Raw genomic sequence first — 23,017 nt, forward strand, 5'->3', positions numbered from 1 at the left:
TTTGTAAGGCTCCTGTTCCACTGGAGTTAAACCTTCATGGCCCCCTCTAGTGAAGAGATGGAGAGCAGACAGCAGGAGCTGCCCAGTTGCTATAGCTACATCTGTCAGAATGGTCTCGATAAACAGTCTGTAAAGTCTAAAAAGGCTGGCCTGCACTAACCCTCCTGTAATAGTTAAAAAAAAGCAAAAAACAGCCCCTATATTATATATTAATAGTATGTATTCTGTCAAGTCTCTGAACGAGCTTGTTTATGCTTCAGTCATACACTTAGATTACATTGGGGTAGCCATGTTTAGATGGACACTAGCTACGTATTATTTTTTACCTTTAAATCACAGCTTCAAGAGGTTGTGATGCCCTTCCAAGCTATAATTTAGAGAACAGTAACTGCTCTCCGGGGTTGCTTCTCTAAAAACTAGACTATGTAACTGGAGAATCACGCGTAATGCTTAACCCTTTACGGCACATATCTCATGGGCCCTTATCTCACTGCAAGGAGAATCTAGCTCGGTACTCAGTGGAGGGAGCTGAAAGAGGCACGACGAAAGACGTTTTCCTCTGGTAGGACCTGTAAGTAATAACATTTTCTGTATGTGTTGCAGTTTTAGTGATAAGTTATAAAACTGATAAGGGAGCCAGGATTTGCTGCTGCTAACTTTAGCCGGATTAGCGTTAGCATATCGATTCTGGTATTACGTGTTTTCTGTAGTTGCTGTGCAGTTGTAATGGCCAGCATTACACTTTGTGTCAGTGAAAGCCAAGCTTTGTTGACGACAAAGTGTTATTAATCGGGTTTTTTTGAGAATTACGAATGAACGAGGCTCAGTGCTAGCGCCTATTAACTTTAGCCGCGTTAGCTTTTTAGCTCTGGACATCGACTCTGGTAGCTATGCTAATACGCTTCTGTCGGCCGTTGTGTGGATATAACGGTTAGAGTGCCACCAAAGTTACACTGTATGTCAATTTTCAATTAGTGAATGCTTTAAATGCTACATAATAATTATAAATGAGCTTTAGACTGGAATTCTAGCCTAGAACTAGCATATTAAATGTTAAGCAAGGGGTAATAAATGCAAATATGCAGCTTCTTATCTGTAATGATACCTTGTGCTAGCTTCTTTCTGCATTAGCCAGCTAGCTAGCGATAGCTAGTTCCACCTACAGCCATTTTATTATTTCAAAAGGGCGTTGTAGATGTTAACTTTGAAAATCTTACTCTAGAAAATGTTCCAAAATCTTAGTACAGAAAGTTTTTGTGATTTGTGTCAATAACCAGTGGGCATGACTGGCCTTTAATGTGTGGGCTTTTTGATTAGCGTAACCATTTTTATTTGTCCAAAAAATGAGCTAAAAGCCATGCTAAACCAGTATGTGACCAGCTTAATCCTGCTCAGATAAGGATAAAACTAGTGTGGTTCCTTCCCCCTTCGATTGGAAACTTGTGCAGGTTTAAATAGTGCTAAATTGTGAGTGTCTAAATCCTCACACTTTTAACTCCTTCACACTGTTAAGGTATTTCTAACAGACTTGTATATGTTTTTATTTTCTGACACTATGATGTATTATGTGTTAGAATTGTTTTGCTATATGATGTTCTTTTGTACTTGGTTGCAGTGTTCCTGTTTGTCACTGATAGGTGTTTGCTGGGCGTCACATAATAAGGGTGAGTTTAAGCTTTCTTCATACGCTGCCAGAATGAAGCATGAATGAAATGCAGATCAAGTTTTGAAGATGTACTCATGCATATTAGTTCTGTTTTCACTTCCAATATGAAGCTGATCGACCGTAACACTGCATAAAATTTTAAATGGAGCCCTCTGGATTCTCTGTGATGCATGGATGCGTTAATAAACAGGCTGACCAATCTGAGCCGCGTTGCCATGGTTACTCCTGTATTTTATTCACTGTCGGAATCACATTGCCAAAAATATTTTAAATGGCCAAGAAATAGAACTTCACTGTCTCTGCTGTTTGAGGAAACTTCCCCTTTGTCTTTGTTTTTCTTCCTCATTGTCTTCTTCTGAGATTTCCTGCCACATCCATTGCTTTAATGGCAGAAGAGAGTAGACCTATCAAATGCCCCAACCACATCAAACCCGTAAAAAAATATGTCAAACAATGACTAACCGGACCTGCAGCCAATAGGATTTTATAACTACTGTGATTTTAGATACAAAGCACCTTATAGACTCACTCACTCGTGTTTAGCAGGCTCAGAAGAGCCCATGTGGATGGGGGAGATGTTGATGACACTTTCATGTTTGTTGAATAGTACACGTATTCTACCAAGACATTAAATGCTTCAGTGCAGGTTTTGATATACGTTCACTACTGCATTATTTTTTTTTTTACTTGCTCCAATTTCCAAAACACTCCTGCAGTAATTTTGTTGTGGTAATTTTCTCTTTGTTTCCAGTGTTTTGCGATCAGCAATTAAGTCCTAGCTAATAATGATTTGATTTTTGGATGAACCCTTCACTTTAAACTTTACCTCAAGTTTAGGTTTCTGATGAATTTCCAGCCTCCCGGCTTCATTAAGATTGTGAGATGTATATTTCAGGCTGTGTGTTTGTGTGTGGGGGGTTGGTGAGGGTCTGGCTGGCTATCAGTGAGCTTGCTTGTGTCAGCAGCAAGCTCTGAACTGAGGAGTGTGAGGCCGGTGCTCAAAGCAATTATGTTTCATTCTCTGAGTGCCTGAGTTTGTTTGAGCAGCGTCAACTCCAATTCATGAAAACCAAGTCAGTTTCGCTTCTCAACGGTCTGTCATAGCACTAGCTAAAATTTCTGATGACATTTTCTTACTGTCTCTTTTCATTTTGCTCTCTCTCTCTCTCTCTCTCTCTCTCTCTCTCTTCACTTCTTCTGTTCCCTCTTTTTCTGTCACACCAATATGCTTACCCTTTCTGACTCTGATATATATGATGCTTCTGATTCAGAAAGAATGACTGTCTTTGCAAGGCACTGAAGCATGCACAGTATTTAAAAGACCCCATCCTAGGCCTGTCATAATTATTATATTAATGCTACAAATCACTTGGTTAGAAAAATGTGATTTAGGGATCACAGATTTATATCTTATTATTTATATTTATTATTTATTAATATTGAACAGAAAGTGAATGGGTGTTGAATGAGGAAAGGAGAAATGAGAAAACAAAGTCATTTAATGTAACTAATCTTAACAATACAATTCTGACTGTATTAATGTTATAAAGTTTAGAGGGCAGCAAAGAGTTGTTTATTATAAACAATTTAAGAGAATGATGACTGTTTTTGAAGTTTGAGGTAGTAGTATTAGTTAAAGGTTTTAGATGGTAACTAAGTATGATTGTTGTTAATTTGTGCGCAAGGTGTTTTTGGAAGAAGCTGCTAACATCTAGGACATGAGATAGCTTTCAGTAGCTAACAATTTAGTCAGTTTAAGCGATTAATAGTTGCTTTCAAACATTTAAATTAAGACAAAAAGGACTAAATTACAATATATACTTTATAGCAATTATTTACATATCAGCTAAACTGATTTGTCCTTAGAATTAATGAACAAGATTAGGGTTGCAACATTTTCAGTGTTGGGAAATTTGCAGTGGGAATAAAATGGGAATATTCAAAGCTAAAGGCGAGAAACTTGCGTATAGTTGGTAAAAAATATATAGAAGCATATTTTTGGCCAAAATATTTAGATATGATTCCAAAACAGCTGAATAGCAAAACTGCTCCTCAATCCCAGACACATGGCACATTACACACTGAATGGCTATTGAGACCACGCCCCCTGCACTGTTCATTCCTCCACCACATGTACAGCATATATCCAGATAATTTCTAGATATCTGACACTCACCTGACTTTAGGAAGCTCTTAGGTCCAAATATGTGCTTTCAGTAGGTAAGTTTTGTCGAGGTTCATATTTTTATTGACAGTAATACCATCAAAACATTTAAGCAACTATTAAATCAAGGTGTAATCTCACAGTTGCTTGCTATCTGCTAAATCAGAAAAGCTTAATGGGTAACTTCATTTTAGAGATTTGTTTATCAAGGCTAGCAGGAGGTTAGCTTATCAAGGCTAGCAGGAGGATAGCTTACCGAGGCTAGCACAGGCTAGCTACCTATATTTTTTGCCTCAACAGGTTTTTGTAACCAGGAATTAATAATTATTAATTATTTATTTAACATTTTGAAGAGCATAAGCTTTAGTGGTTTTACACTTTGTCGTTTTATTTAACAGAAGTATGCCACATGCATGAACTATGACATTAAATGAGTCATAGTTATTATTTGTGTTATGTTCATGTAAAAAATTTTTACATTGATGATAGTATATGATATAGTTCTTTTAAATTATCCGATATTTCCTATTAATTCCAATAAATTCCTAAAATTTTCATGGACCGTTTGCATTTTGTAATATTTTCCAAAGTTCCTGAACTAAAGTTCCCATGGAAAGTTACCAGTAATTTACTGGAATTTTATCTGACATTTACCACCCCCGTGCAACCCTAAAAAGCTGAACATTAGCCTACATGAAACTGTGCACAGAATGCATGCTAAAAGTCATCAAAAAGGGACAGATTTTGGGTCCTTCTACAAGAGGAGCCAAACACAAACTCAAATATTGAAGTTTCATCTCTCAGATGTTACTCGAGCAACGAGAGCCAAAAATTCTGCTCCGGTGGTCCACAGCCAAACAGAAAGGGCCAAGCTGTGAATAAATCCAACCGGATGGTAGTGGGGTTTCTCTGGCTCTCCCTCCATCTTTCTGATAGCAGAAAATGAACTTTAAAACATGAGCTTTAAAACATGAACTTTGGAGCACTGTTACACCAAACAAACTTTCCAAATCCCTACAGTCACTGTTGCCAAGACAGCAATGCGTGTATTATACGGTTTGCTGCCCGGGACATGATTGGAGTTAATTGATGGGAGTAAACAGAGAAGGTTCAGGATTTCAGTAGCTTTTTCAAGAACTGGATTCAGGATTTTTTTTTTAAACTTTGTTCAAATGGTAATGGCGCACTAGCGAGCTGAAAGCTGGTACTTAATGTGCCAGCCTCCGTTTCTCTCCTCCGTCAAAAAGCAGGAACACGGGGAAAGGTGTAATCACACACACACCACGTGTACAAAATGTGCTATGTGCTGCGGCTGTTATTTTGGTCTTGTCTAATGGAACATACTGCTCTCTGTTTGAGCGAGGAAACATTAACAGCCTACACACACACACACACAAAATAAATTACTCTCCAGTATTCATTTCAGTTTCATTCATACTTCAGATGTAGAAAGTATTGCCCTCATGATGTGGACACGTGTGTGTGTGTGTGTGAGATCAAAAGCAGTGCTGGTAAATGAGTAGATGTTCCATGTTTCTGTTGGTAATTGATAGAGGCCTGTTGATAGGGTGTAAAATTGTACCAGGTTCTTTATATCTTCTCTAATGAGGAAGGCCACAGCTAGAGTCAGTATTATTCACATTCCATGGTGACAGATTTTTTGATTTGTGGCTGAAGTCTTACCTTAAAGGGGCATTTCACCAATTTGTATATTGATAATTCAGTTGTTAATGTGTACAGTACTGAACTTATGCACAGTCCTGTAAACAACGAGTGGTTTGGTGAAGAATGCTTCTTTGTAGAGAAACGTAGTCTCCGGACAGTGGTCACAGTGTCTGTAGTGTAAATTTAGCTGTTTAATTTAATTTTACAACCCAAATTTAAGGTCAGGTATTCCATATGTGACGTGGAATAACTTTATTACAGTAAGCTGAACTGATCTCTATTAAAGTGGCATGGTGACACTGCAAGAAGTGTCTATGGGTCCTGGGTTTGGTGTGTTCCTCCTGTGTGTGCATGGGTTTCCTCTGGAAGCTCTGGTTTCCTCCCGCACGTTGTTTGTAGTTGGTTGTCAGACACTGTCCACAGGTGTGAGTGACTGGGTGAGAGTGTGAGTGAGTGGGTGAAATTGTCTACAGATGTGAGTGAGTGGGTGAAATTGTCTACAGATGTGAGTGGGTGAAATTGTCCGCAGGTGTGACTGGGTGAGTGGGTGAAATTGTCCGCAGGTGTGAGTGACTGGGTGAGTGTGTGAGTGAGTGGGTGAAATTGTCTACAGGTGTGAGTGGGTGAAATTGTCCACAGGTGTGAGTGACTGGGTGAGTGTGTGAGTGAGTGTGTGAAATTGTCCACAGGTGTGAGTGACTGGGTGAGTGTGTGAGTGAGTGGGTGAAATTTTCCACAGGTGTGAGTGGGTGGGTGAGTGGGTGAAATTGTCCACAGGTGTGAGTGACTGGGTGAGTGTGTGAGTGAGTGGGTGAAATTGTCCACAGATGTGAGTGACTGGGTGAGTGTGTGGGTGAAATTGTCTACAGGAGTGAGTGTGTGGGTGAAATTGTCCACAGGTGTGAGTGACTGGGTGAGTGTGTGAGTGACTGGGTGAAATTGTCCACAGGTGTGAGTGACTGGGTGAAATTGTCCACAGGTGTGAGTGACTGGGTGAAATTGTCCACAGGTGTGAGTGACTGGGTGAGTGTGTGAGCGAGTGGGTGAAATTGTCCACAGGTGTGAGTGACTGGGTGAGTGTGTGAGTGAGTGGGTGAATTTGTCTACAGGTGTGAATGACTGGGTGAGTGTGTGAGCGAGTGGGTGAAATTGTCCACAGATGTGAGTGACTGGGTGAGTGTGTGAGTGAGTGGGTGAATTTGTCTACAGGTGTGAATGACTGGGTGAGTGTGTGAGCGAGTGGGTGAAATTGTCCACAGATGTGAGTGACTGGGTGAGTGTGTGAGTGAGTGGGTGAAATTGTCCACAGGTGTGAGTGACTGGGTGAGTGTGTGGGTGAAATTGTCTACAGGTGTGAGCGAGTGGGTGAAATTGTCCACAAGTGTGAGTGACTGGGTGAGTTTGTGAGTGAGTGGGTGAAATTGTCCACAGGTGTGAGTGACTGGGTGAGTGTGAGTGAGTGGGTGAAATTGTCCACAGGTGTGAGTGACTGGGTGAGTGAGTGGGTGAAATTGTCCAAAGGTGTGAGTGACTGGGTGTGTGTGTGTGTGAGTGAGTGGGTGAAATTGTCCACAGGGGTGAGTGACTGGGTGAGTGTGTGAGTGAGTGGGTGAAATTGTCCACAGGGGTGAGTGACTGGGTGAGTGTGTGGGTGAAATTGTCCACAGGTTTGAGTGACTGGGTGAGTGTGTGGGTGAAATTGTCCACAAGTGTGAGTGACTGGGTGAGTGTGTGAGCGAGTGGGTGAAATTGTCCACAGGTGTGAGTGACTGAATGAGTGTGTGAGCGAGTGGGTGAAATTGTCCACAGGTGTGAGTGACTGGGTGAGTGTGTGAGTGAGTGGGTGAAATTTTCCACAGGTGTGAGTGAGTGGGTGAGTGGGTGAAATTGTCCACAGGTGTGAGTGACTGGGTGAGTGTGTGAGTGAGTGGGTGAAATTGTCCACAGATGTGAGTGACTGGGTGAGTGTGTGGGTGAAATTGTCTACAGGAGTGAGTGAGTGGGTGAAATTGTCCACAGGTGTGAGTGACTGGGTGAATGTGTGGGTGAAATTGTCTAAAGGTGTGAGTGGGTGAAATTGTCGACAAGTGTGAGTGAGTGGGTGAAATTGTCCACAGGTGTGAGTGACTGGGTGAGTGTGTGAGTGACTGGGTGAAATTGTCCACAGGTGTGAGTGACTGGGTGACTGTGTGAGCGAGTGGGTGAAATTGTCCACAGGTGTGAGTGACTGGGTGAGTGTGTGAGTGAGTGGGTGAATTTGTCTACAGGTGTGAATGACTGGGTGAGTGTGTGAGCGAGTGGGTGAAATTGTCCACAGATGTGAGTGACTGGGTGAGTGTGTGAGTGAAATTGTCCAAAGGTGTGAGTGACTGAGTGTGTGTGTGTGTGAGTGAGTGGGTGAAATTGTCCACAGGGGTGAGTGACTGGGTGAGTGTGTGAGTGAGTGGATGAAATTGTCCACAGGGGTGAGTGACTGGGTGAGTGTGTGGGTGAAATTGTCCACAGGTGTGAGTGACTGGGTGAGTGTGTGAGCGAGTGGGTGAAATTGTCCACAGGTGTGAGTGACTGAATGAGTGTATGAGCGAGTGGGTGAAATTGTCCACAGGTGTGAGTGACTGGGTGAGTGTGCGAGCGTGTGGGTGAAATTGTCCACAGGTGTGAGTGACTGGGTGAGTGTGCGAGCGTGTGGGTGAAATTGTCCACAGGAGTGAGTGACTGGGTGAGTGTGTGAGCGAGTGGGTGAAATTGTCTACAGGTGTGAGTGACTGAATGAGTGTGTGAGCGAGTGGGTGAAATTGTCCACAGGTGTGAGTGACTGGGTGAGTGGGTGAAATTGTCCACAGGTGTGAGTGACTGGGTGAGTGGGTGAAATTGTCTACAGGTGTGAGTGAGTGGGTGAAATTGTCTACAGGTGTGAGTGAATGGGCGAGTGTGTGAAATTGTCTACAGGTGTGAGTGACTGGGTGAGTGTGTGAAATTGTCTACAGGTGTGAGTGACTGGGTGAGTGTGTGAGTGAGTGGGTGAAATTGTCTACAGGCGTGAGTGTGTAAGTGAGTGGGTGAAATTGTCTACAGGCGTGAGTGTGTAAGTGAGTGGGTGAAATTGTCCACAGGTGTGAGTTACTGAGTGAGTGGGTGAAATTGTCCACAGGTGTGAGTGACTGGGTGTGTGAGTGAGTGAGTGAGTGGGTGAAATTGTCCACAGGTGTGAGTGACTGGGTGAATGTGTGAGTGAGTGGGTGAAATTGTCTACAGGTGTGAGTGACTGGGTGAGTGTGTGTGTGAGTGAGTGGGTGAAATTGTCTACAGGGGTGAGTGACTGGGTGAGTGAGTGGGTGAAATTGTCCACAGGGGTGAGTGACTGGGTGAGTGTGTGAGCGAGTGGGTGAAATTGTCCACAGGGGTGAGTGACTGGGTGAGTGTGTGAGCGAGTGGGTGAAATTGTCCACAGGGGTGAGTGACTGGGTGAGTGTGTGAGCGAGTGGGTGAAATTGTCCACAGGTGTGAGTGACTGGGTGAGTGTGTGAGCGAGTGGGTGAAATTGTCCACAGGTGTGAGTGACTGAATGAGTGTGTGAGCGAGTGGGTGAAATTGTCCACAGGTGTGAGTGACTGAGTGAGTGTGTGAGCGAGTGGGTGATATTGTCCACAGGTGTGAGTGACTGAGCGAGTGGGTGAAATTGTCCACAGGTGTGAGTGACTGGGTGAGTGTGTGAGCGAGTGGGTGAAATTGTCTACAGGTGTGAGTGACTGAATGAGTGTGTGAGCGAGTGGGTGAAATTGTCCACAGGTGTGAGTGACTGGGTGAGTGCGTGAGCATGTGGGTGAAATTGTCCACAGGTGTGGGTGAAATTGTCTACAGGTGTGAGTGAATGGGCGAGTGTGTGAAATTGTCTACAGGTGTGAGTGACTGGGTGAGTGTGTGAAATTGTCTACAGGTGCGAGTGACTGGGTGAGTGTGTGAGCGAGTGGGTGAAATTGTCCACAGGTGTGAGTGACTGGGTGAGTGTGTGAGCGAGTGGGTGAAATTGTCCACAGGTGTGAGTGACTGGGTGAGTGCGTGAGCATGTGGGTGAAATTGTCCACAGGTGTGAGTGACTGAATGAGTGTGTGAGCGAGTGGGTGAAATTGTCCACAGGTGTGAGTGACTGAGTGAGTGTGTGAGCGAGTGGGTGATATTGTCCACAGGTGTGAGTGACTGAGCGAGTGGGTGAAATTGTCCACAGGTGTGTGACTGGGTGAGTGTGTGAGCGAGTGGGTGAAATTGTCTACAGGTGTGAGTGACTGAATGAGTGTGTGAGCGAGTGGGTGAAATTGTCCACAGGTGTGAGTGACTGGGTGAGTGCGTGAGCATGTGGGTGAAATTGTCCACAGGTGTGGGTGAAATTGTCTACAGGTGTGAGTGAATGGGCGAGTGTGTGAAATTGTCTACAGGTGTGAGTGACTGGGTGAGTGTGTGAAATTGTCTACAGGTGTGAGTGACTGGGTGAGTGTGTGAGCGAGTGGGTGAAATTGTCCACAGGTGTGAGTGACTGGGTGAGTGTGTGAGCGAGTGGGTGAAATTGTCCACAGGTGTGAGTGACTGGGTGAGTGCGTGAGCATGTGGGTGAAATTGTCCACAGGTGTGAGTGAATGGGCGAGTGTGTGAAATTGTCTACAGGTGTGAGTGAGTGGGTGAGTGGGTGAAATTGTCTACAGGTGTGAGTGAATGGGCGAGTGTGTGAAATTGTCCACAGGTGTGAGTGAGTGGGTGAGTGGGTGAAATTGTCTACAGGTGTGAGTGTTTCAGTGAGTGGGTGAAATTGTCTACAGGTGTGAGTGAATGGGCGAGTGTGTGAAATTGTCTACAGGTGTGAGTGACTGGGTGAGTGCGTGAGCATGTGGGTGAAATTGTCCACAGGTGTGGGTGAGTGGGTGAAATTGTCTACAGGCGTGAGTGTGTGAGTGAGTGGGTGAAATTGTCTACAGGCGTGAGTGTGTGAGTGAGTGGGTGAAATTGTCTACAGGCGTGAGTGTGTGAGTGAGTGGGTGAAATTGTCTACAGGTGTGAGTGTTTGAGTGAGTGGGTGAAATTGTCTACAGGTGAGTGAGTGGGTGAAATTGTCCACAGGCGTGAGTGACTGGGTGAGTGTGTGAGTGAGTGGGTGAAATTGTCTACAGGTGTGAGTAACTGGGTGAGTGTGTGAAATTATCCACAGGTGTGAGTGACTGGGTTAGTGTGTGAGTGAGTGGGTGAAATTGTTCACAGGTGTGAGTGAGTGGGTGAGTGTGTGAGTGAGTGGGTGAAATCGTCCACAGGTGAGAGTGAGTGGGTGAAATTGTCCACAGGTGTGAGTGACTGGGTGAGTGTGTGAGCGAGTGGGTGAAATTGTCCACAGGTGTGAGTGACTGGGTGAGTGTGTGAGCGAGTGGGTGAAATTGTCCACAGGTGTGAGTGACTGAATGAGTGTGTGAGCGAGTGGGTGAAATTGTTCACAGGTGTGAGTGAGTGGGTGAGTGTGTGAGTGAGTGAGTGGGTGAAATCGTCCACAGGTGAGAGTGAGTGGGTGAAATTGTCCACAGGTGTGAGTGACTGGGTGAGTGTGTGAGCGAGTGGGTGAAATTGTCCACAGGTGTGAGTGACTGGGTGAGTGTGTGAGTGAGTGGGTGAAATTGTCCACAGGCGTGAGTGACTGGGTGAGTGTGTGAATGAGTGGGTGAAATCGTCCACAGGTGTGAGTGACTGTGGGGGTGAAATTTTCTACAGGTTGAGTTACTGGTGTGTTTGTGTGTGATGCCCTGTGATATACTGGCGCCCTCTCCAGGTTGCTTTACTGCTTTGCACCCTGTGACCTTGGGTAGGTAGTGGACTGGTATGATCATGATAAAGAAGATGAATGAATGAATTCTCTATCACGTGTTCACCTTAATATCCCTCCAGTTAAAGCTGAATGTCCTAAACTCTTGTTTGTTTACTCTTAAGGCCTTTTGAGTACAATCTAAAACCTTGAGAAGTGTATGACTGTACATTTCACACATGATTTGTAACTTTTCCAGTCACATTAGGGCTTGTGCTGCATGCCTGAAGAAACATTTGGGATTCGAATTTTGCCTTAAAATGAACAAATCGAGCACATTTTAAAAATGTACAGTCTGTTCAGCAACCTAGCGCCATCGAGGATGCTGTTACAACTTTCTGCTGAACACAACGGAGTTTGAATCCAGAGGGAAGGAAAGGATGTTTTGCTTTTTTTTTTTTTTTTTTTTTTGAGTGTGAGTGGGCTACAAAACCCACAAACAATGCACGCTTTCCAAACTGGTCCCTCCCTTCTAACGTTGTTAGAGAGTTCCTCTGACAAGTCTCACTCTCAGATGAAGGAAGAGGGAATTAATACAAGAGTAAACTTGAGGAACATGCCCCAGCAGTAGGAGAAACCTGCCGTCACCATGGCAGCAGATTTGCTTGCACTGCTGTGTCATTATATTTAGGCAGACTAAAACCCCAGAAATACCAAATGATTTACATTTTCATTACTCAGATAGACTTTCCATTTATTGGTCGTTCCGTATTTTAACCCACAATAAAAGTGCATAACCCAGGTAGAAAAAGCATGCCCTTCCTCACTGCCTGGAGCATGAGGAGGTCAACGGAGAGGTAAAATCGATAAATCATGTCATGACCCTGGGCTGCGGGGTCATGACCATCCAAAATCTTAGTTTGACTCTCTACATCATAAAGTCACCTTGGACAAAGCAGTCATTTATAGTTGTGAGATTAAGAAGAGCTTGTTTTAGGCCATTTTCAAATCATAAAGAGTCACATTAGATATATTTGATTGTGGTTCTGGGTCATTTTGTCCAGTGCTTCTCCAGGACGTTATCGTACTGAATGGAAGATGATGCCTCAAACCAGCAGCTTCCTTACGTTCCTTATATTATGGCTTTGTGAGGAAGAAATCCTTCTGTAGTCTCATGCAAATGTTGGTAATCCTAGCCAGGAATAAGTTTAAATCCTTCATAACTTAACTTCTGTATACAGTGGAACCTCGGTTGGCGAACGCCTCGGTTAGTGAACAAATCGGGTTACGACCAAAAATGTTAATAAAAATTTGTACCGGATAGCGAACAAAATTTCAGGTTGCGTACAGATGGCGTTAGCCCCGCGCGTCCGTTCATCTCAAACCAAGCATCATTTGCACTCGAGACACAGTTACGTTCGGTTCGTTATCGTTCTGCTTCCTTCTGTGTAACTTCATTTGTGATTTCAAGTGCTTTATTTAGCCCTCAATCATGGCTCCAAAGAAGGTTAAGAGTGATACTAGTAGCAGGGCACCTGTGGTAAAAAGGCAGCGACCAACAATTGAATTGAAATAGGAAATTATGTCCAAGTTTGAACGGGGAGCATGCGTGTATCGGATATCGCGGCTGTTTATTTAACTCTTTATGAACTGTATTATAACTGTTCTTATTAAAAAAAAACATACCTTTATAACCTTTAACACGTATATATTATTGAGTCAACAGGGGCTGTTATTTCTATTTCCTTTAATTCTTAAGGGAAAAATAATTTCGGATTACAACCAACTTTCTGGAACAGATTGTGGTCGTTAACCGAGGTTCCACGGTATTTCAATGTGCAGTTGCTGTTTATCTGTTGAGTTTAACAGAGAAGGGAAACGAGTATCTGATGTGATCGGTGCAAGCGTGTAGGCAGTTTATTTTATTGATTTTTCAATCCTTTTTATTTTTTTAAAGCGTGTGTCCAAAGTTTGGATGCAGCTAGATGATCATTAAGTAACACGTTTAAGGTGAACTGGAAAATCTAAATAAGAAGTGAACTTCTGCCTCATAATATCACCTTTGTTGGGTGGAATGGAAAATCTGAAGTTTATTTCCACTTTGTAAAGGCACCTTTGTGTAGGAATGCAGTCAATTTGAGGAATGAATATAATTGCTGCATTATTAAGATGGAATGGAAAATCTGAATAAAACTCGGATGAAAAGTTTAAAGTGTTTTATCACAGAGAGGAGATCAGCATTTTCCCCTCTTTATAGAGATTTGCAGCGACCCTTCTGTCCTCTGTTTCCCCTGCGTTGATCTCTCTTCTAACCCACGAAGGTCCAAAATAACCTGCGCATGGTCCTGAGTCAGCAAAGTTCAGGTCCTGCACGAAAGGAAGCTGTTTCAGCTCGCCAGCTCTATCAGCACTAAACTACGAGCACTCAATTAGACCCCTCGCACACACAAACACACGAGTTTCTATGAGTTGTGAGGACATTACACAGGCTTAAATACAGGTTTTGGTCCCCACAATGTGAACTATTCCTGCTACACACACACACACACACACATAGTCTGAGTCATTCTCATATTGGATTGTTCCGTCTGATGGCCCCAGAGATTTAGCCCTTGTTTGAGGGTTGGGGGCATAAACAACACCACGGCTGTGTGCTTGAAAAGGCAAACTTTATTTATAATATACATGCTGTCGGCTGGCAGGAGCGCATTAAGCTCTTATTTACAAAGAGCAGGCTATCACCAGCAACCCTTTTCCTTCAGAACACACTGAGATGGTTGTACTCTCTTTCAGGGCCATTTCTGAACATTTTTGAGGGCCTTTAAGAGAAATGTTATTTAATCTACGGCAAAATTGACTGTCAAATAATCATTATTTTAAAAGCCTGTCACTGTCTCTGCCTGCTCATAAGTCAGAGCCAGGTACGCTGAATAAAATTACAGCCAGGAGAGAAAGAGCTGCCTTTCTGAATGAACGGTAACGTCGGGTATAGACCGAGTGGGCTCTCAACACTGTGACTTGTCTGCCTTTAGGTTACCAGATACTCATCACTTTGATCAATAAATTCAAATGCAGACAGTCACTGTAAAACACTGTTTAGTGATCGTTGTTAACGGTCGCACAGAAGGCAGGCATTGTCTCCTCACAAACATACACACCTCAGTAAATCTCAAGCCACATGTTTTAACCTACTGCCCCCCTCCCTCCCTCCCTCTCTCTCCCCTCGTCTGTGGGTAATTAGCAATGTTCCACTTGATGAGATTAAAGCAAGGGATTAATCAAAGAACTAATTGATAGACATGACCTCAGAGAGCACCGATCTCTCACAGTGCTCCCTCTCTCTCTCCTCTCTCTCACCCACACCCTGCCATTACATGAAGTACGGAGATGAAGCTTGATTAACAATAGTTGGTTTTCACAGGTTTCTTCCATTGCTACTAGAGAGAGAGAGAAACATTTTAAATCCTCCTCTATTTCTATCCAGTTTGACTGCAATTAAAAATGTAAATGAGCCTCTAATGAAATTCCAGGCATTAGCAACGAAACAAGATTACAAAACACACTGCCACCTGAAATGTTGACAGCCGTTTTTCTCTCATTTGCAAAGCGAATGGAAGCAGTTAAGATTCCTGCTGCAGTTCCTACAGGGAACACTTACATTTTCCCCCTCTTTTTTTCCCTTCCTCCCCTTTGATTTCCTAGTTATTCTGGTCTCCAGCTCACAGTCCCTCTGCTGGGCCTTCATCATCAGTGGCAGGCCTGCTGCTTTAATGATGATGAATGCCCTCGGAGAGGACTGAGCTTTCACTCGGTCAGGTCAGTGGCCTTGTCTCTCTCTCGCCTCATTTTAAATACATGCTGATAAGTCAGGGGAAATCCTGCAGCAGGAAGGTAAAGACTTGTCACTAGTGGAACGACTGAAGGAGTGGGTGGCCAATTCAGGGTTTCTTATCTGGATTTTCAACACGCATACCTGAAAAGTGTACCTCTCTGTGAGTGCAGTGGTCATGGAAGAGTAGAAACAGTATTATTAGTAGTATTGAGTTTGAATGGGTAATGATTACTGACATTTTAGCTGTTACTAATTTCACTAACCATTCTACTTTGCTGTGTGTGTGTGTTCATGCTGGAGACTCGGCACTAAAGAAAGATAAAGACAGGTGGGTTGTATTTGTGGAGTATAACACTATAGCACTCCACATCTGCAAAAAAGGTTTTTTTTTTTTTATTATTTTCTAAAGCACAAATCCAGTAGTGGTTTGATGAATGAAAGAGTAACTCAGAAACACTGAATGTTTGAAGCAGGCATGGTGGTAAAGTCCTCCAGAGTCACTATTTGTTCCCACGTTCTGGGACAGGACACTGAAGACAGGCTTTTCTCTGCAAGACAGAACTGAGCACACACTGCTCATATCAAAATAACACTGTATCAAAGCTTAGACTACAACTTAGAAACTAATCAAGAAAAATCCCAAACAAAATAGAAAAAGAGAATTTAAAAATCCTACAGAACAGACAAGTAACATACATACTTTCAAACACACGTGTGCGTGTACAGATAGGCACACGCGCACACAGACACACTTAAAACCACTGGGCCAGAAACAGTGTCATTTAGCCCAGTAAGGACCTTGAGAGCAGCAAATGTTTCAGGTAATACTTAAAAAAAATATGTATTTTACAGCATTTTCTCATTTTCTGAGTCATTTTTTTGTTGTTCTTTACAGGTTATACTTGTTCTGTATATTGTATATTCTTTGCCAACTACTTTTTTCACATTCTGACCACAAGGAACATGTGCGATTGATTCGAGACACTGCTTTGAGAGAAATCATGCATGTATAATAGTCTAATCAACCTATAAACCTAGAAAAGGGGAATGTTCGAGACGAAATAAAAGCGTTCCTCCGTGACGCGGTGCTTTCAGCCCCGGGTTTCAGCAGGTCTCTCTCTGTCTGCTCCTCCATGCAGAGATTACCTCCACACGTCGGAAAGCAACACAAAACAAGGCAGGCAAGTGTCCAAGCGAAAAGGCATTCTCAGTTTTTTTTGTTTGTTTTTTATTTTGTTGTTTGTTTTTTTTCCTTTTTGCTTCTTTATAAAAAATCATTTTGTAAAAGCTGTCACACTTGATTAGGTGTGGGAGTTGCTTGGGGAGCTGGCTGGTCTGTAATTAAGACAGCAAGTTAAGACTTCAGAGTGGGATCACCACTCACCACCATTTGTAACTCAGCTACCAAAGAATCAGACTCACTTCTTTTTGTTTTTCGACTCAAAGGTCTTCCAACAGCTTCTCTGTTCTTTCTTCTTCTATGTCATAGTTTTGTTGTTTTTTTCCCCATTCTGCACCATTAATGGGGGATGAAAGAAAAGTGACTGTGGAGGGACAGGGGCTGAGGGAAATAGGGAGCGTGCCGCTAGACGAGAAAGGAATTTAAAATGGCAACTGACCCTGAGGAGGAGTCCAGTACAAAAACACACCACGAAAGGCACTTGATCAACGACAGTGCTTCTGTTTCTAACGAAATTCAAGTCGAGAAAGAGAAAAACATGATAGAGTAAAGACGAGACAGACAGAGAGAGAGAGAGAGAGCAAGTCATTGTTTTCTATTTCCAGAAAACATGGAGTACTTAGTTTTTTATACCAGCTCTCGTCTCAACTCTCTGAACGGCCTTAAGAGAGAGAGAGAGCGAGAGAAAAAAAAACCCTCACAAAGATAAACTTGCCACAGCAGAGAAATAAAATGATGAAGGAAAAACACACTGGCAGATTGCAGTAAGGGTCTGGAGCAGACTGTGTCTTTCTCTAATCCCTCTGGCTTTTAGTCTTCAACAGGGATGATCACCGTGGTCCTAGACTCGGCTCCTATGGCTCTTCATTGTAAAGTTTGAACCAAGATGTTTCACACTGCTCCTTTAGGCCCCGTCCCCAGCCCTGCCCCTCTCTCCTCGGTGCTCCGACCTCAGTCGTCCTCCCCGCCCCCGTAGAGGTCGGCCAGTTTTTTGAAGCGTGGCCCCCAGTCGTTGAGGTAGTCGTAATCCTGCTCTCCAGAGCTGGATGTGTCCAGTGAGCTGACCGAGCCAGCTGTGGAGCCGCTGCCCTCGTAGTCAAACACAAGCAGAGAGTCGTACGGGGGAGCTGTGGGGTCATTATCAGCTGCTCGCAAACCCTGCAAACACACAGAGATTTAAACTGTTCAGACATGGGTCCTTTTACTGCAGAGTTATTTACAAGTTTACATATCAATGATGTCCAAAGAAAAATGTGTGTATTTGTTGATTTCAAGTTTAATCGTTTTAACACAGGGGTTGTCTTTCACACTGTGTTGAAATTTCATGACGAATGGAACAATAGAAAGGGTCCAAAATATAATGGTTTTACATATCCTTTAAAGTTACTAACTTGGAGATACATGTTTTCTTTGGCCCACAAACATATACTAATCTCGTTCATTCATTATCTGTTACCCTTACCCCGTTCAGGGTTCGCGGTGGGTCCAGAGCCTACCCGGAATCATTGGGCACATAGCGGGAATACACCCTGGAAGGGGCGCCGATCCACCTACCAACATGTGTTTTTGGACTGTGGGAGGAAACTGGAGCACCCGGAGGACACACCACACTCCTCACAGACAGTCACCCGGAGCAGGAATCTAACCCACAACCAATGAAGAGCTGTGTGACTGCGACACCTACCTGCTGCGCCACCGTGCCGCCCTGACTGCTCGCGTGCTTGATTTGAAATTGTTTGCTGTTTGTCGCTGTTTTAGTCCTCTAGACGTTTATTTACAATCTCTATTGCATATTTTTTGGCATTGCTTATCCTAGTGTGCTGTCCTCATCGTTCCATCGCTTCTTAACTTCATTTTTTCTCATTGTTTATTTTTCTCTCTTCATGGCGCCTGCCGAGGAACGAGCCCTTTCTGAGCTTGGTCGCCGGATTCAGCGTCTCTTGGAGAAGCAGACGGAGTTCCAGCGGGAGAAGACGAGGTTCGAGGCAGCCCGCAACGCCTCCTACGTGGCCATCGCCTCTCCGGCTTCTCTGCCGCGGCGGTTTGTGGGGGTACCTATCTACATGCCTGCACCGGGATGGGAGCGCCAGCGTGGGCGTGAGAAGCCGAGGCCGTCCCCCCCTCCACCGCAGCCAGTCTTCACTTCTGCCAACCGGTTTGAAGTGCTCAGCTCCTGGCCTTCACCTGCACCTGCTCCAGCACCGAAGACTAAACAGGACGGTGTTCTTATTATGGGTGATTCAATAGTTAGACATTTAAAAGTGCCGGAGATAAAGAGTAATGCAACCGTGTCTTGTCTCCCAGGCGGCTTCCTTCGGCGCTTTGGCAGTGCGAGCCACGATATCGAACGACGATACCGCTCAGAAGAAGACGGATGCTAGGATCATCGTCTCTGGCCCCCTGCCCACCTACCGTCAAGGATGCGAGGCGTTTAGTAGGCTCTTCGGGCTCCACTCCTGGATTGGTGCGGCACTGTCGGTGTGGACTACGTCGACAACTGGGAGTGCTTTCGTGAGCGTCCGGCCCTGTATCGTTGGGATGGGCTTCATCCGAGCCGTCTAGGATCCATAGTTCTCTCTGAGAACATTGAGGTGGTTCTGCGCCGGAACTGACTGGTCATTCCCAGTCACATCAGTCAGGTATGTGGAATGGATAGCGAGCAGGTAAGTAATATTAAAATTCCTAATGTTCCCCGCAAAGCTTGTTATCACAAATGCCCAAAAATCAGTTTTAACAACCTAATTAGAATTAACACCAAGGCACTGTAGCGAACGCAATATTTCATCACTTCCAGCATTAAATTAGGGCTTTTACATATACGATCTCTAACATCCAAAGCACTCACTGTCTGTGATATTATTACTGATAACAAACTCTATGCATTATGTCTCTGCGAAACATGGGCTAAACCCAATGAATACATTGCCCTAAATGAGTCCACTCCCCCTGGCTTCAGCTATTACAGTTGCCCACAAACATCTGGTCGTGGTGGTGGTGTAGCCACAATTTATGACCCTACCATTGACACAACACAAAAATCTAGTTATGATACTAAATCCTTTGAAGTACTTACTCTTAAAGTCACTGCATCAAAAAGGAAGCACTCTTTTATGCTCATCACAACTAATCCGTAAGCATGGTATTCAATTCCACTGTTATGCTGATGACACACAACTGTATATATCAGCCAAACCTAATGATGTTGCTTGTCTACGTAAAAATAACAGAATGTCTAACTGAAATTAAAGACTGGATGATGCAAAATGTTCTCATGTTAAATTCTGATAAAACTGAAGTCTTGTACTAGGTACAGATACGCAGATACATTCACTCAGAAATGCTGCTATTAATCTTGATAATTCAACAGTAAAACACAATACCATCATTAAAAACTTAGGGGTAGCCTTTGATTCGACTCTCACATTTGATATCCACATATCCAATACAGTCAAAACCGCCTTCTTCCACCTACGCAATGTTGCCAAAATTCTGCATATTTTATCATTAAAAGATGCAGAGAAACTAGTGCATGCTTTTATAACTTCATGTCTAGACTACTGCAATGCGCTCCTGGCAGGGAGATCGTGCAAAGCGTTACACAAGCTTCAGTTAGTTCAAAATGCAGCAGCCAGGGTGCTCACTAGAGCTACAAAATTCGAACATATCACCCCAGTTCTCTCGTCCCTACACTGGCTACCTGTAAAATTTCGCATTGACTATGAAATACTCCTCTTAGCTTATAAACCTCTAAATGGTTTAGGCCCGCAGTATCTTACTGAACTTCTCATACCTTATCGCCCGTCATGTACACTTCGTTCACAGGATGCCCATCTACTCTTTGTTCCTCGCTTTGAGGAAGAGCCTTTTCTCACAAAGCTCCTCAACTCTGGAATAGCCTTCGTTTAGTGTTCGGGGCTCAGACACACTCTCAGTCTTTAAATCTAGATTAAAAACCTACCTTTTCAAACAAGCTTTTGGTTAATCATTCACTTTCAGGTTACTCCGTCTCTATTGGTGTTCGGGCTGGTTTTCATATTATCACTGTTCTGTATTAACCCTGTCATATCACTATAGCTACAGCATTTTTAGTTAGCTTTCTAGTAACCGCCAACACGCTGTCTGTTGCTGGGTTCTCTTGCCTGACCCGTGGAAGCTTTTTTCGCAGGACAAATTTGCCCGTTCTTTACCATGACCCTACTAACCTCTGTATTTTTATTTGTTCTCTTTGTCTGGTTTTCTTTCTCCTGTCTCTCTCATGCTTTGAGATGTCCTGCTGCTCTCGAGGTGTTGCCCTGATCCAGCCCCTGACCCTGTCTGGCCTTGTCTCATCTACACTATCATGCTTGGCCTTGCTGTTTTATCTCAGATAAACTCTGCACCTAATTTTAACTCACACAGAATCACTGATCATCTCCTCCTTCCTCAGACTCATACATCACTAATATTACTATAACCCCTTCATCTGTCATCATTTCACTTTTACTTCTGTTCTCTGTTGTGTCTCCGGTGTCGACCCGAGGAGGATGGGTTCCCCGTATGAGTCTTGGTTCCTTCCAAGGTTTCTTCCTCGTGTGCTGAGGGAGTTTTTCCTTGCCACTGTTGCCCCTGGCTCGCTCATAGGAGGCTTGGACCCGGATCTCTGTAAAGCTGCTTTGTGACGACTTTTTGTTGTGAAAAGCGCTATATAAATAGAATTTGATGGATACTACTCTCATAGTTAACTTATTCAGTTTGAAAGATTAATCAAATCAAATTTATTTATATAACGCTTTTCACAACTGATGTTGTCACAAAGCAGCTTCACAGAATTCCAGTAAGACAAAGATTTGACATGAAATGTAAAAAACAAAATGTAAAACCCTCAAGTGAGCAAGCCAGGGGCGACAGTGGCAAGGAAAAACTCCCCCAGCTGAGGAAGAAACCTTGGGAGGAACCAAGGCTCACAAGGGGTGACCCATCCTCCTCTGGTCAATCCACTGGTGATAATAGTTAGTAGTCCGTGAGAACTTCAGTGTAGGATCTCGACAGTCATCCATCAGTGTCCAGATGGACAGGTGGGCAGTTGTTTACTCAGAAAGATGTAAAGGGATGGAATTAGTTTTGAACTGTTTTGTGTTTGTAAAGTAGAACATTTCCAGAGTGTGGCTAATGACTCCGGCAGATCTGACTATGACAGCTTTAACTAAAAGGAGAGAACCAGGAGGACACACAGACATGGGAACATCCTGAAACACTGGCATCCCTCCGCTCCACCGTCAACAAACCTGAGTGATCGCGAGAAGCGGCGGGACGACAGCACCATCGTCTCAGTTTACTATAATTCCCTGTGTCCATGCACCCCCCGGATCTGCCGCCTTTATCAATGGGGGAGCATTAGCTACCAAAAGATAAACTAAACAAATGAGTTTTTAGCCTAGATTTGAAGATTGCGACTGTGTCCCGAACATTTTCTGGAAGATCATTCCAGAGTTGGGGGGCTTTATAAGAAAAAGGCTCTTCCCCCAGCTTAGGCCTTCTGAATTCTGGGAACAATTAAAAATCCAGTAGTCTGTGATCTGAGTGAACGTGGAGGCTCATAATAGGAAATTGTATCTTGAAGGTATTCAGGAGCAAGCCCATGTAGAGCTTTATATGTTAATAACATATAATAACATGCGGAATTTAACAGGCAGCCAATGAAGTGATGATAGAACTGGACTGATATGTTCAAATTTTCTAGTTTTAGTGAGGACCCTGGCTGCAGCATTTTGAACTAGTTGAAGTTTTCTTAAATTGCTGCTGGTGCATCCTGACAGTAGTGAAGCCTTGAAGTAATAAAAGCATGTGCTAATGTTTCTGCGTCCTGAAGGGATAAGGCATTTCTAATCTTAGCAATATTGCGAAGATGTAAAAAAGCTGTCCTAGTGATACTGCCTATGTGTTGATCAAGATTAAAGCTGTATTCATGTCTAATTTAGTTTCAATATGCATTGAAACTTTTTTTCATGGCTTAGATGCATTCACAAAGTGTAGAATATTAACATCAAGCATACTCAAGCAGAGTGTAAGACGTCTGAGTAATGACTGTATGTACTTTCTGTATAATTCTATACTCCCATACTAACACAGGAATGATTTAGTGCATCCATTTTATCTCTTGTTCTTCCCTGAGGGGATGGAGTGGGCAGCTCTGCTCCTGGAGGACTGGAGAATGTCTAGCAAGCTTTATATTTAATGTGCTCTAAGGCTAAACCTGGTGATTAACTGCTGTTTTGAATCAGATGTGTTTGAGTGGAGTCATCCCCAAACTGTGCACTCAGACACACCAGACCACTCAGACATATCATCAGCCCTCCAGGACCAAAACAAAATACACCTGTAGGGTCAGTATGAATAATTCCACATCCTGAGAATGAATACAGTGCATAGCAAAAGCCAAATCACCCTCCACTCCTTCCTTTTCATAAAAATCGGTGTGCTGTAGCTTTAAGCTGCTGCTCTACACTACTGAGGAAATAGTGGACCTACATCAATGATGAACTCTCCGATGTCTCCAGGGTGGGGGAGAGTGGGTCGTACGGGGTACTGAGACTCTGGGATGATGGGCCTCTCGTCCACTCTCCTCACTCCCGCTGGCTTGCTCATCATGTGGTCTAGCGTCTCGGGTTGCTGGAGCTGGCTCAGGTCATAGTCCTGCAAGGGGGTTAAAAGTGTGATAAGTAATGGGTTCATGTTCACCTGAAGGTCTGATATTA

At 43.7% G+C, this 23,017-nt stretch overlaps 1 protein-coding gene across 1 annotated transcript in view; it reads right to left on the reverse strand.

The window, feature by feature from the left end:
* Positions 1–14,581: 14,581 nt before the first annotated feature.
* Positions 14,582–23,017, reverse strand: part of cdh4 (cadherin 4, type 1, R-cadherin (retinal)) — a 61,356-nt gene continuing 52,920 nt past the window's right edge. Inside the window, exons 12-13 of the mRNA XM_066672348.1 lie at positions 22,791–22,955; positions 14,582–17,441 (exon numbers count right to left, since the gene is read on the reverse strand). Coding sequence (XP_066528445.1) covers positions 17,235–17,441; positions 22,791–22,955 — 372 coding nt within the window. The 3' untranslated portion in view covers positions 14,582–17,234. The remainder of the gene's footprint in view (positions 17,442–22,790; positions 22,956–23,017) is intronic.

The sequence above is a fragment of the Hoplias malabaricus genome, chromosome 5, assembly GCF_029633855.1.
Source record: "Hoplias malabaricus isolate fHopMal1 chromosome 5, fHopMal1.hap1, whole genome shotgun sequence".
Classification (NCBI taxonomy): Eukaryota; Metazoa; Chordata; class Actinopteri; order Characiformes; family Erythrinidae; genus Hoplias; species Hoplias malabaricus.